This window comes from Mirounga angustirostris, unplaced genomic scaffold, assembly GCF_029215605.1.
Source record: "Mirounga angustirostris isolate CCGP_5_RB_7025 unplaced genomic scaffold, mMirAng1.0.hap1 SCAF_4, whole genome shotgun sequence".
NCBI lineage: Eukaryota > Metazoa > Chordata > Mammalia > Carnivora > Phocidae > Mirounga > Mirounga angustirostris.
Window position 1 is genome coordinate 99,854,557 of NW_026991712.1, and position 13,836 is coordinate 99,868,392.

At 42.0% G+C, this 13,836-nt stretch overlaps 1 protein-coding gene across 4 annotated transcripts in view; it reads right to left on the reverse strand.

Annotated features, from left to right (window-relative positions):
* Nucleotides 1–13,836, reverse strand: part of EEIG2 (EEIG family member 2) — an 86,572-nt gene that overhangs the window by 5,273 nt on the left and 67,463 nt on the right. For all 4 annotated transcript variants that reach the window (XM_064588727.1, XM_045897073.3, XM_064588726.1 and 1 more), the window contains 5 exons: nucleotides 10,512–10,615; nucleotides 6,539–6,634; nucleotides 6,207–6,396; nucleotides 5,984–6,111; nucleotides 5,125–5,194 (listed from right to left, as the gene is read on the reverse strand). In XM_064588727.1, the coding sequence (XP_064444797.1) occupies nucleotides 5,125–5,194; nucleotides 5,984–6,111; nucleotides 6,207–6,396; nucleotides 6,539–6,634; nucleotides 10,512–10,615 (588 nt within the window). The remainder of the gene's footprint in view (nucleotides 1–5,124; nucleotides 5,195–5,983; nucleotides 6,112–6,206; nucleotides 6,397–6,538; nucleotides 6,635–10,511; nucleotides 10,616–13,836) is intronic.

Below are 13,836 nucleotides of genomic sequence, written 5' to 3' on the forward strand. Positions count from 1 at the left end.
AATGGGGATGTGTCAACTCTGTCTCACTTGCTTAAAGAGAAATTGCTTGCTCTGGACTGGTAGCCATCCAAGTTTGACAACAGGTAGGGAAGATGGTGAAGGGCAAAATGGAGAGGCCTTGGGTCACCTTTTGAGGCAAAGCTGTCTCATCAGCCTGGCCACTCTATTTTTGGTTATCTTTGTTAATAGCAGCTTAGCCTTTGCCCTGATATTCCAGGTACTGACTGACCTGTATTAATGAAATATGGACAATACTAAAAACTTAAAATTTGCAAGCCTTGTGACTAAAACAGGTATTTAAGCAACCACCATGACTGGTCTCTTCCCACATGGAATTTTAAGAGGAAATTCTAAAAAATGGGAGTAATGTACTGGTTACCAGCCTACTGTGGACTGAATTGGACCTTTCAGTTGACTGCTCAGAGGCTCCTGTTCTTACAGACTCATTCTGCAGAAGAAACAGGAACATTCAAAACACCAGTGAACATTCATTCACAGCTACAGACAATCAGAATTTGAAGGGACCTTGCTGAGCGCCGCCCCTGCACACTGGCTTTCAGAGGCCCTAAAATGGTTCTACTCTGGCAATGATGGAGTAACAGGAACCGGACTTTCCCTCCTGCTTTAAATAACTAGAACATTTTTACAGCACATGTAAAATAACAGTTTCATACACTGGACAACAGGCAGTACAGGACTGGTCCTGAGAGAAGGGAAATCAGTGAAGAAAGCCCAAAGTGGTTTCCTTCAGGGTCCTTCCAGCCTGCACGGCAGGGAGAACCCCAACACAGCCAGGTGGTCTTTCTGAGTGCAGGGGTCACTCTTTCTGAGCTCAGGGAGGCTGGGGGCTAGAATCTGTAGGTGAGGAAAACAGAAGGAGGGGCAGGTAAAAATAATGGCTGGAGAATTTCCAAACTTGAGGAAAACTGTAAACCACAGATCCAAGAAGCTCCATGAACCCCAAGCAGAATAAACACAAAGAAAAACACACCAAGGAACATCATAACCAAACTACTAAGAACCAGTGATAAAATCTTTAAAAATGGCCAGAGATGAAAGACAAATCAGAGAGAGGAATAGAAACAAATGAAAGCACTTTCTGTCAGAAACTAAATGTCTCAAAGGCAAGCAAGGAGGTGCAACCCTGCAACCTCTGTAGGCATCCCTGAGCTGGTCAGGCTGTACCCACTAGGCTTCAAGGGGATTACTGGGGGTGTTCCTCCCCAGGTCTCTATTGCTTGTTGCTCTGTTCTCTTCATTCTCATGGGTTCACTTTCTTAACTAGGTATGTATGGTTCTTGTGCCTCTTCAGTGCCGGAGTAAATGATTCTAGTTTCATCTTGTGCTGCCAGTTTCTCTCTCAGAATAGGTCTGATGCTAACACATTTGTCTGTCTTCATCACACCAACTAGTGACGGAGAGCCTACGTATACAAGTATTATGCTGGGCACTTCACAATAACTCTGCAAGAGAGACCTTTAATTAGTGCATATTAAGTATTTTGAGTGTTTACTGCATGCCAGATGTTGTTTTAGTCATTGACATGTCTTACCTCACTTAATTTAAGCCTTATAACTCTTACGAGGTGGGTTCCTTTATCATCACTATTTTGTAGGTAAGGAGACTGAGGCAGAGAGAAGTGGGGTGACTTACTGAAGACACACAGCTGATATTCGGTGGAGCTTGGGACTGAACCCAGGGAGCCCAACTCCAGAGCCTGTGTCGTTAACCCCAGCGATAAGTCTTTTTGGTGGCAAGTAAGAGATGTAATTTGTCAGGATTATAGCCAAGCTGGGTTATGATGGCTAAGCCAGGAATGGAATCCATGTCTGACTGCATGGCCCATTCTCTTTTCATCATAATACACGATCTCTAACATTTCTCAGCCTTTCTGTGGCATGTGACATCTACTTCAACCCCTAATTATCACGTTAGGCTTTCATGCATTGGGTGATGATTCTTCTAACATTCATTTGGAAAGGGGGCGGGACTCAAAATTATGAATGCTTTTATATCCTAAGTTCTAGATTATCTCTCAAATAGAAATCATTTTTCCTTCCTTGGAATAACAACAATATATATAACCAGCATATACTGAGAGCTGTCCATGTGTTAGGCACTGTGTTAAATACTTTACATTAGTTATCTAATTTAATCCTCAGTAAAATCCTATGAGTTAGGTAATATTTATCACTCCCATTTTTCAGGTGAGGAAAATAAGCCTTACAGAGGTTAATAACATCAGTAAAGCAGATAGGGGTGGGAAGTCTGACTTGGACCCTGAGCAGTCTGAAATGAGAGTAGAGATAGCTTGTGTCTTTGAGCATTTCCTATTTTGGTTCCTTTTGGTTGGAACTGTATTGTTTGCGGTTCTTCTACCTAAATTGATAATTGCTAGAGCTTACTGAGTATATTATGTCATTTACTCTTTAAATCAATCCCATGATTACCCCCACTTTTCAATGGGGGTAACTAAAATTCCATTGAGATTAAAAGATTTACCAAGGCCCCAAAAGTGGTCTGGCTAGGATATGAACCCAAACTCTTTAACTCAAAAACACATGTTCTCTCAACCGTACTTATCACTGTCCTCACAGATGCCTCTCCTAGTCTCTCCTTGCTCCAATCTCCCCCCGACCCACCCATCCCGCTACAAATTATGGCTAGTCTTCTAAAATGCCCATCTGATAGATCACTTTCCTGCAAAGAATGATCAAACTGTACACATGATAAAAAAAAAGATAATAGACTCTTTGTTATGGTGATAGAGGCCATTTACAACCTGGCTTTGAGACTGCTGCCAACCTCATGTCCCACAGCTTCCTTCCCATGCCCCCTCTTCAGGAGTACCTGTTCGCTGGCAACTCCCTAAATAGGTCAGGTTATTCACAGGCTATCAAGGTATGATAGTTAGCTATCACAAATGTGTTTAGACTCAAAGAGACAGTAGTTTGAATCTTGGTTTTATCACTTATTAGTTTTAAGGCTTTGGGCAAATTTCTTTGACCTCTTTGTTTTCTCTTTTTAAAAACTAATGATAGTACTTTGTGAGTACTGAAAGAGATAATGTAAGAACTGAATGAAACACATATGTGCCTGGTACATAAATAAATGCTCAGTACGTGTTATCTATAATTATCATATATTTACTATTATATAATGATATAATTATTATACCTACAAGTTCATTCTATTTGAACCTATTACCAGGAATATTTGTCTTCCTCATATCCACCTGTTAACCTCCATTTACCTCTTAATTCTCTCCAAGACTCTTTACAGGTGTCAACCTTCTAGGAGGTTTTCTCTGGTTGCAGACATCTATGCACATTTCCCTCCAAATTACACAATTCCCCCTATCTTTTTCTCTCAGTTTCCTCTACTTCTCTATATTAGAGTACTTACTATACTGCTATAAATTTTAGTTTCTCTATCTCACCTGCTACAAAGAGACAGAGAATAAGTATTTTAGGCTTCGTGGGCCATTGTGATCTCTACATACTACTCAACTCTGCTACTGGAGCATCAAAGCAGCCATAGGTAATACATAAATAGGTGCTGTTGTATTCCAATAAAATTATTTTTACAAAAATAGGCAGTGGGCCAACTTGGCTCACAGGCTGTAATTTGCCAACCCTAGGAACACAAGTTAGCTGAGGATGAGCTGGGTCTTTCTGCTTTGCATCCTTACCCATGACTTGGCCTAATAAATAGTTACTGAATTTAATGAATGGATAAGTCAGGGAGAGGTAATGAAAACTATAAATTGTGCTTACATCCTCTAAAATCCCCAGTTCAAATGAACTATTTCCTCATAGTCTCTTTGTATGTCCCTCTCTTACCTACCTATCACATCTGATTGTAGGTATTTACTGTTATGCTTCGTATCTTTTGGACCCTGCGATGTGCTGGACACATAGGAGGTACTCAATAAGACTAGTACTGGTGGAACAAATGAATGAGACATTCTTTGAGGTTGTGAGCATTAGAGAATAAAATAACTGTCTCGGACCAAGGAGGGCTCCCTAACACAACTCTGACTTATCCTGGAACTCTACATAAATATTACGTGGAAATACTGAGTATCGGGGGTGCACATCAGGGCAGAGATCAGAATTCCTCAAGTGTTCTGAGCATCAGTGCTCATGACTATTTGCTGCAGGGCTGGGAATCTGAATGGTAAGTCTGGCAAAGAAAAGTGCCTTTTCTTCATCTGAATCTGAGTAACTCCCAAAATGATGTTTGGTTTTTCTGAGCTATTCTTAGTATGTAGGTTAGACTCTTGTAGGGTGGAGAAGAGGGGAGTACAAAAAAGGTTAATACTAAGTGTTTGCTGCTGAGTGGCTGTGTAACTGCTCACAACAGACAAGATCACTGACTGAAAGGTAATTCTGCTTTGCTCTTTCTAAAATATCAGGCTATGAACTTTTTTTTTTTTTAAGATTTTACTTACTTGTCAGAGAGAGAGCAAGAGAGGATGAGTACAAAAGCAGGGGGAGCAGCAGAGGGAGAGTGGGAAGCAGGCTCCCCGTGGAGCAGGGAGCCTCATGTAGGACTTGATCCCAGGACCCTGGGATCGTGACCCGAGCTGAAGGCAAATGCTTAACCAACTGAGCCACCCAGGCGCCCCCTAAGAACTCTTTTCTAAACATCCCTTTTCATTGCATCTTGCCCAATGCTCTTCTGGTCCTCTACTAATACATTCTAAAAACACACTTAAGAAAATCAACTAATAGGGGCGCCTGGGTGGCTCAGTCGTTAAGCGTCTGCCTTTGGCTCAGGTCACGATCTCAGGGTCCTGGGATCAAGCCCTGCATCGGGCTCCCTGCTCGGCGAGAAGCCTGCTTCTCCCTCTCCCACTCCCCCTGCTTGTGTTCCCTCTTTCGCTGTGTCTCTCTCTGTCAAATAAATAAAATCTTAAAAAAAAAAAAATCAACAAATAAACTTATAAAACAATTTCAGACATACTCAAGGAAAACTCAGAGCTGTAATTCTTCTTATGGAAGCACTGTATGTGTTTTCTAACCTCAGTCTAATACAAACTTTGTACCCTTCATCTTCCACTCAAGAACATTTAAAAGAAAAAGGCAGTGTATTCTTTAAGAGACTGTCTGGACTACATACCTATTTGGAAGATGATGGCTGCCGAAGGTCGTACTTCCCCCAGGACCCACAAATAACCTCAGGCCTTCTTCTGCAATTCACATTTAAAATACTTGTTATAGGTACACTTACTAGATTGTCATCAAATAATATTCCTATTGTACTCCATTTATATTTTACATTTCAGTTTTATTAAAGAAATAAAAAACTTAAAAAACTGCACGCATCTTTTCAAACAGGCAATTTAGAAGATATCCTCATAGTTATTTCTCAACTTCCCTAAAGCTATTTTTCTTTAAAACTGAGTAAAGAAGACATCTCTTCCTATAAATTTCCACAAGTAAGGTTTAATTATTTCTCTTTACAACCAGTTACATAGTAAAACTAAGTCCACTGTTAACTGCTCCCTATTCACACCAGCATGGATAATTACACCTTTCAAACTGGTGGCATGTAAATTTTCAGCCTCAGTGAAAATGTTGAGGAAGGAATAAAGGATTCTATTATTCACTATCATCTCAAGATCACCACCCAACCCTCCAAATTACACAGTGATGTGAAGTCCTAGTGTCCAGTTATGTCAAAACAGACGTAGACATCGTCCATAAGGTATATAAACATGGTGGACGTTGAAGCATACACAATAAAACCTCTCATCAAAATTGATGTTTTTAAACTCAGGTTCATTCTTTTCCCAATTTAATATCCATTCCTGGAAATAAATGAGCTACAAAGTTATCTTCAGTTTTTCATGGGCAATGAAATTCATTTTATCGACGTGCAACAGTCAGGGTGATGTAGGGCCCCTTCCTTGGTGAGCACACGGACTACACGGACCTGGGTTGCAGACATCTATGCACATTTAATATTACTCATATACCTTCGGCACTGGAATCAAGGCTGAAGTCTTGACTCTGTAGGATTTTCTCCACAATATCATCTGCATCCACTCTGGTGTCATCGACTCGCTTCAGCTGAGATTCTACAGAATCTTGCTTCACTGGGCATCTTGGAAAATAATTAAAAAAATTTTTCCCCCTCCTTTTTCTTATGAGAACAAAGTTGTTTTTTTCTCCCCATTTAAACACAGACTGAAAGGATACCTGGTGAGCAGTTCCGAAGCAGTATCTTCTTTGCTGGCTGGATCAAGGTTTGGTTCAGCTGTTTTTGGCTCAATTTCATCACACGGCTCTAGAATGCTTTCAATTCCCGTTGATGTGCTTCCCACTGAGGTGTTTCTCCTGTGACAGAGCTCAGAGAAACTGGATGACCGGGAGTGGCACGAGCTATACCCTGTCAGAGAAAAGCGCTCTGGATAAAACACTAACATCAAATACGCTGCAATCAAGCGTTCTTCTTCCACACCCCAGCAATTTCAATTAATCCTTTAGAGCAATAAATATCTAAGGATTTCAACCTCACTGTTAGCCTCTACCTGATACTTTGGACTGCTGGCTTGCATAGCTTGATGTTCTAGAATGTCCACAGGCACCAAGTTCATCTGGAACAGAGGCACTCTTTGCCGAAAGATCTGCAATGTCATACACAGTGTTACTATGACTGCCGACAAGTCAATGGTCAATTTGTATTCTCATCTGCAGATTTTGTAAACTGCCAAGTTCATTATCAAGAAAAATTAGTTACAAAGTGAAAGAGACCCTTTTAAATTGGTACAATGTCAACTGCATTGCAAGAAATACAAAAAACTTAGTTTATTGAAGTTTTTTTTCATAAGATTTAACAGCACTCTCTTAAATAAAACCATTTCAGCTTTGACATTCAGTATTTCTCTAATAAAAGTGAGTCGGATGTATTCTTATACTCACAAAATATCCAGGTTTTTGTGTGCTTTCTGAGGAAATCTTTTGCTCTCAAAAAATCCATCACAGCAGTAAACTAAAGAGCACTCCGTTACTTTAATGTTAGTATTGCTAATGCTAGGCTATAATTTGGGCAAATGTCTGTGGTTTAAATCAACACAGCATGGAATGTAGCAGTGAGAATACAAGTTCTCAGGAATTGATTATAGTATTTAGTCTCAAAGTAAATATACAAAAAAACCCCCCAAAAAACTCAAAACAAAACCCAAAAAACCCCAAACCAAAAAACCAACCCAGGGTCAAAGTCATTTCTAGCCATTCCCTGATAATATGCATATTCCAGATGCCAATTATATATTTCCAGAACCAGCTTCCTCAGAATGCAAAACTGTGGTGATTTTCATTAGTGTGAAATATTTGGAAACTAGAACTGTTTTTCACTTAGAGGCAAAAGGAAACCAACTGAGTAACACAGCAATTATAGCAGCAGGTCTATAGATGATATTGGATGCAGCTGGACCAAGGAATGCTGCCCAACAAGGAGGCTACTGGAGTGACCTGGCCCTTCTGCAAAGGTTTCTCACTTCTGGATGGGCCACAAGATAGGAATCCAAACCAGCATCCCTGGGCCTGCTTTACAGTGGTTCTAAACAACAAAAATGAGCTACAGCAAGATCGAAACCCAAAGTACTGGTTCATATCAGGAATTATATAGGACTAACCTTTTATTCTGAGAGTTGGCTCAGATTTTAATTCATTTATCTATTGGTTTTCAAAATGTATTCATTCAATAATTATTTATTAAGCTCTTACCAAGTCAGGTGCCCAGTAGTATATAAGATAAAGGGAGTACAGGGGCGCCTGGGTGGCTCAGTTGGTTAAGCCACTGCCTTCGGCTCAGGTCATGATCCTGGAGTCCCGGGATCGAGTCCCACATTGGGCTCCCTGCTCAGCAGGGAGTCTGCTTCTCCCTCTGACCCTCCCTCCTCTCTCTATCTCATTCTCTCTCTCAAATAAATAAATAAAATCTTAAAAAAAAAGATAAAGGGAGTACAAAATAAATGCTCAGAGTTTAGAGGTAGAAGTGGTTATAATACAATGTGGCAAGCACTGAGAAAGTGTTACTAAGAGCTTGGAAGGATAAGTACATCGAACACTACCTGGTAGTGGGGGCAAGATCCCATAGAGGAGGCTACCTCGAGGTCTTTTTTTAAATTTATTTTTATGTTTTAAATATTTTATTTATTTATTTGACAGAGAGAGACAGCAAGAGAGGGAACATAAGCAGGGGGAGTGGGAGAGGGAACATAAGCAGGGGGAGTGGGAGAGGGAGAAGCAGTCTTCCCGCTGAGCAGGGAGCCTGATGCGGGGCTCGATCCCAGAACCCTGGGATGGTGACCTGGGCTGAAGGCAGATGCTTAACGACTGAGCCACCCAGGCGCCCCACCCTTTTAAAAAGATTTTATTTATTTGACAGAGAGAGACACAGTGAGAGAGGGAACACAAGCAGGGGGAGTGGGAGAGGGAGAAGCAGGCTTCCCGCCGAGCAGGGAGCCCGATGCGGGGCTCCATCCCAGGACCCTGGGATCATGACCTGAGCTGAAGAAGGCAGATGCTTAACAACTGAGCCACCCAGGTGCCCCTACCTCGAGGTCTTTAAGCACGTATAGCAACTCCTTGGCGAGACTTGGTGGGGAAAAGCATGCCTCATTTGCAGAGAGCAGACAGCTTGGTACAGTCAGAACACTGGGTAGTTGGGCAGATATGACTGAAGGGAAAAGAGAGATGAACAGATGCCTGGTCGCGAGGGACTTTCTATGCGTTTAAAGAAGGAAATAATTCACTGGCTTTAAGCAAAGGTGTGATGTGACTAATCTACATCCAGGCCCCAGGATGGACAGGGCGTGGAGGAGTGAAGGTTTCCACAAGAACCCAGCTGAGAGAGAGAGGTGGTTCGCAGGCATGAGCGGCAGGGCTTGACTGGCGAGTACTCGAGTGCGCAAGGATAAGTGAGACAGAAGATGCAGGAGGAAGGGCTGGGAAGACTTGTGCCAGGTGTGGGGACCCTGAGGACGCCAGGTCACCATGCAGTGGATTGTTCCTGTGCCCCTGGCCTTACGCTGGAGGTACAAAGACAAGTAAGACCTGATCTGATCTGGAAGAACGTGGAGTATGGCTGAGGAGAAACAGAAGCATTTCAGTAGAACAGGGAACATGAAGTGGACCTTCCCAGAAAGCATTTGGAAATGTGCACCTGGCGTTTAGGAGGGAGGTCTGGAGGCAACACAGATTTGTAAACCGAAGTGTTCGATTCATATTTACATGAATGTGATAGTTAAATCCAAGGGTATAGAGTATATTGCCCAGGGACGGTGAGTAGAGGGAACTGAACTCTGGAACATCAGTATTTAAGAGGAAGGTGGGAGAAGACGAAGAGCCTCCAAGATGCTAGAGAAGGAAAGGTCAGAGAGGAGGGAGCCAAGGGAAAAGAAGGCTTCAAGAAAGAGTAAATGGCCAAGTCAGGTGAGAGCAGAAAAAACGCCCACAGGATTTGACAGTCATGTTACTGGAGACATAATCAAGACAGGGCAGAAGCCAGAAGCCAGGTGTCACATGTGTTTAGGAATAAATGCACAGTATTCTTCCTAGAAGTTTGGCTCTAAAAGGCATGAAAGAGGGAAGGGGAAGGGGGGAGAAGCAGGGGAGGGGAGGCTGCAGGAAGAAGAGCATGAACCCACAGAGGAGCAGTAGACGGAGGATGTAGGGCCAGTGAGTTTTTTTAAAAATAAAGAATTCAGAATATTTAAATACCAAAGAGAAGGAGCTAACGGAAAGTTTAAAAGTATGCAAAGGATTGATCCTAAATCATGAGAACTGTAGTCCTTATTATCAACAAGAAACCTTATCTTTGCATATCTAGAAAGGTGATGAAAATGTTAATCCCATCACTACACCTTTCTTTTCATGCTTTCAAATAATAACCTCCCTCACAAGAAAGAAAAGAAGAGAAGAAAGGAAGCTCCGGAAGTCTTTTTTCTTCAGCCAGTTTAACATTTTCCCCACCCTGCTTTTAACTCCTGGAGCAGATTCTGACTGTGGCTGGGAGTCTGTCCAGAGAAGCAGCATCCGTGTCACCTGGGAACTCAATAATGCAATTTTTAGGCCCCAACCCCGATCCACCCAATCAGAACCTCCGGCTGCACGTTTAACAAGCCCACCAGGTGACTCTGATGTACACTCATGTTTGGGCACCACTGACAGAGGAAAGTGATCCAGGGAGGAGAAGCAACACCTGACAGGTTGCTGGGCATGTGGAATAGGCAAACTCCTGCCGAAGTACACAATTGGGGGGTGGGGGGCGGTGTGTCACTGCAACATTTAGCTCTTAATCTGTCAGGGCAATCTGTTTCAGACAAATGAAGCATTGGCTTAACCAAAAACTGTGTAATTAAAACTCCGCTGATAAGTATTGGCCCATTTCATCAAGCCATCTACCCAAAGAATTTTAAATCTGGGTGGGACTTTGGGAATCTTTTAGGATGTCAAGTAGTACAAACGAAAAAACCAGTATGCCACACACACCCGTACCTGCTATTCCAAGATGGATTTTGAGAGTCTCTCCACCTTTTCTGTCTTCTTCCAGAGTTTCAGATTCACCAGCAATTGGTATAGACATCGATGTAGAAGGAGGCCTATAAATATTTCTAAGGATCAGAACTTGATTGATGGGTGAATCTGAAAGCTTGAAATAGTGTTAAAGACTGGATGTGGGGTCAGTATACAGCCTTAGTAAGGTGCGTGCTTAATGTTACCTCTGAGGGTGAGTGTAATAAAAATCAACAAATACTGTACGAGCTTCCTCAAAACTGGAATAGGATTCATGGGGGAGAAAAAGGATTTTTACTCAACAGAAAATGTGAGACCAGAAAGGGCACTGCCTTCATGGAGTGTGGGAAAGAGAGAGGCTCTGTCCGTGTGTCCCCGGCACCATCAGTGGAGGATGCTTCAGCCGTCAACTCAGACGATGCAGGGAGACAGAGGGGGTGCATTAAGCCCCTTGGTGCCCGAGGTTGTGAGGCTGTATCATGCTTCCTGCTCCAGTGCCTAAGCTCTCTTGTTGGCTCTACTAACGTCTTATAAACGGTACCCATGGTTCTCTGTAAACAGTTCACCTGCCCCAGGGGGAGTCTGTAAAGAACTCCAGTTGTTTAGATTTGCTTTTTGGGCTGGATTCTCTGGGGTAGGTGATGGGTATATTTTCATTGGCTAATTCAAGGCTCCTCTCTCCATGTGGAGGCTGTGAAGCAGGGAGGGGCAAGTCTGAGTTCTAACAAGAATCTTTTTTTTTAAAAATAAAACATCCCTAACCTATTAAGGTTGATAGTCTAGAAAAAAAACAAAACAAAAACACATCCTCCTAGAGACTATCCCTTGGTGACCTGAGGTAAAATAGGAAGGTGGGTGAAGGGACAGTGAAACTGACCCACTATATGGCAATTCTCTCTTTGTTATTTTGTATTCATTGAAATTCAAAACGTACTAGCAAAGTACCTCCAAAATAAAGATCACTAAAATAAACTAGAAAAGTATTTCCAAAATAAAGATGACCAAAAATTAGTTAGCCTGAGTATATTAGTTACCTCTTGTTGCTGTAACACATTACCACAAACTTAGAGACTTAACACAAATTTATTATCTTACATTTCTGTAGGTTAAAGGTCTGACATATGTTCCACTGGACTAAAATCAAGGTGTTGGCAGGACCACATTCCTCCCTGGAGGCTTTGGGGGAGAATTTCTTCCCTTGTCTTTTCCAGCTTCCAGAGACCACCTGCATTCCTTAGCTCATGACTCCTTCCTCCATCTTCAAAGCCAGAAAGGTCCCATCTCTCTCTAACTGTCCTGTAGTTCTCATTTCCCTCTGACCCTGATACTCTTCCAATTACCTTTTCCCTTGAATTATACCTCTCCCCTTTAAGGACCCTTGGGATTATATTGGGTCCATCTGGAGAACCCAGAATAATCTCCTTATTTTAGGTCAGCAGATTAGTACCTTAATTCCATCTGCCACCTTATTCTCCTTTGCCATTTAACCCAACATATTCACAGGTTCTGGGGATTAAAACGTAGACATCTTGGGTGGGGGGCTAATGCTACACATTAAATACACCACAGTTTAATATTTTCGTGACAGTTCAATAATTGTCATTTAGCTGCCTTAATCTACAGAATTTATCTTTTTAATCTATATAAAACATTAAACTGGCCAGATGCAACAGTAACAAAAAAATGTAAAGCAATATAAAACAAATTGTACACTTCAAAGTAGTGGTTATTAGTGTGTGCATGTTCATATATGTACATATAAAACTATACATGTATGTACACACGTGTAAATGTGAATATATTGTGTGTGTACATATGCTATGTGGTAATTCTTAAATTCTTACTATATTATCTCAATAGAATCCTCAGGCTATTCAGGTCCTTGAACAGACATTTAAGATTACCATTAAACCTATTTAATTTATAGATTATTTTTATCATATGATCTCCTAAATTCCAAAACTGCACATCCTGTTGGGATATTTTCTTTTTAAAAAATCTATCATCTGTCAATCTATCTTATCTATCTAGAACATGAATAGGGGTAGGGGTGGGGGAGGGGCAGAGGGAGAGAGAATCTTACGTAGGCTCCACACCCAGCGCAAGCCCAACATGGGGCTTGATCTGAGATCAAGGACCCTGAGATCATCACCTGAGCCCAAATCAAGAGTTGGATGCTTAACTGACTGAGCCACCCAGGCACCCCCTATTGGGGATACTTTCAAGTATGTGTCCTGCAAGTACACTGAGGTCAATATATCCCCAACCAAAGCCATCTTCTTTTTCCCAAATCTGCTTTCTTCTTGTATTCCCCAACTCTGAATGCCATCATGGTCCATAAAGTAACCAAAACCAGAATCCTAGATGCTGCCTCTGGGTCCTCCCTACTTGCATTTCTCCATATCCAATCAATTTCCAAATCACACAGATTCTCTCATATTTTTCCTATTCATCATCTCTTCTCAGCCTCCACTAATTACTTCAGTTTGGTCTTCTTTGTACCTTATGACCACAAGAGTCTCCTCACTAGTCGGCCTCCCTCTATCCGTGCTATTTTCACTGTGGTCCTTCTGAAGTGTGCATGTGAACATGTTATTCCTTGATTTAAAACACTTCCACAGCTCCTTCCAGATAAAGCTCAAACTCCTTAGAATGGTAATACAAGGCCTTTTGCAGTCTGTCCGAGACCTACCTCTTCAATTACCAAAGGCTGGATTTTTAAATAATGTAAAATAATAGTGGAAACCCCCCCCCCATGCATTCAATATTCCATAAGAAAAAGTAATATGCAAAACAAATACACTTACAAAGAATGGAGCCTACAGTCACAGTCATTAATCATTCATCATGACCCATGCCGGCCTGTCCTACCTTTTTCATACCAGGTCCTTTGTTCTTCTTTCACAGGTGGCCTGATTACAGTGTCTCCATCCCTCCACCTTTCAGACCCGTTCTCCAGCCTTCAGAGCTCCTGGCCTGTGGCCTCTTCCCTTCCCCCCACCTCAGTCTCCCTCGGGCTCCACCCTTTTCCTGCGTAGCCTGACTTCAGGGCCATAACCCTTTTAGCAATACCTTCAGTTTGGCACCCCTTGTTCTGTAGTCTCCAAAACCTTGAAGAGCCCCAACCCGGGATAATTTTAGCCTTCTTCATGAACTGCTCAAACACTGGGGCAACTAAGCATTATGGAGAAAATTCATTAACGATGGGGAATGAATGATATTAAGGCAAATTTACAATCTAAAATCTTAGCTGGGCCTTGGCAGCTCTCCTAAGTCTCCCTAGACAACTCAGTCATGTTGAATAAAT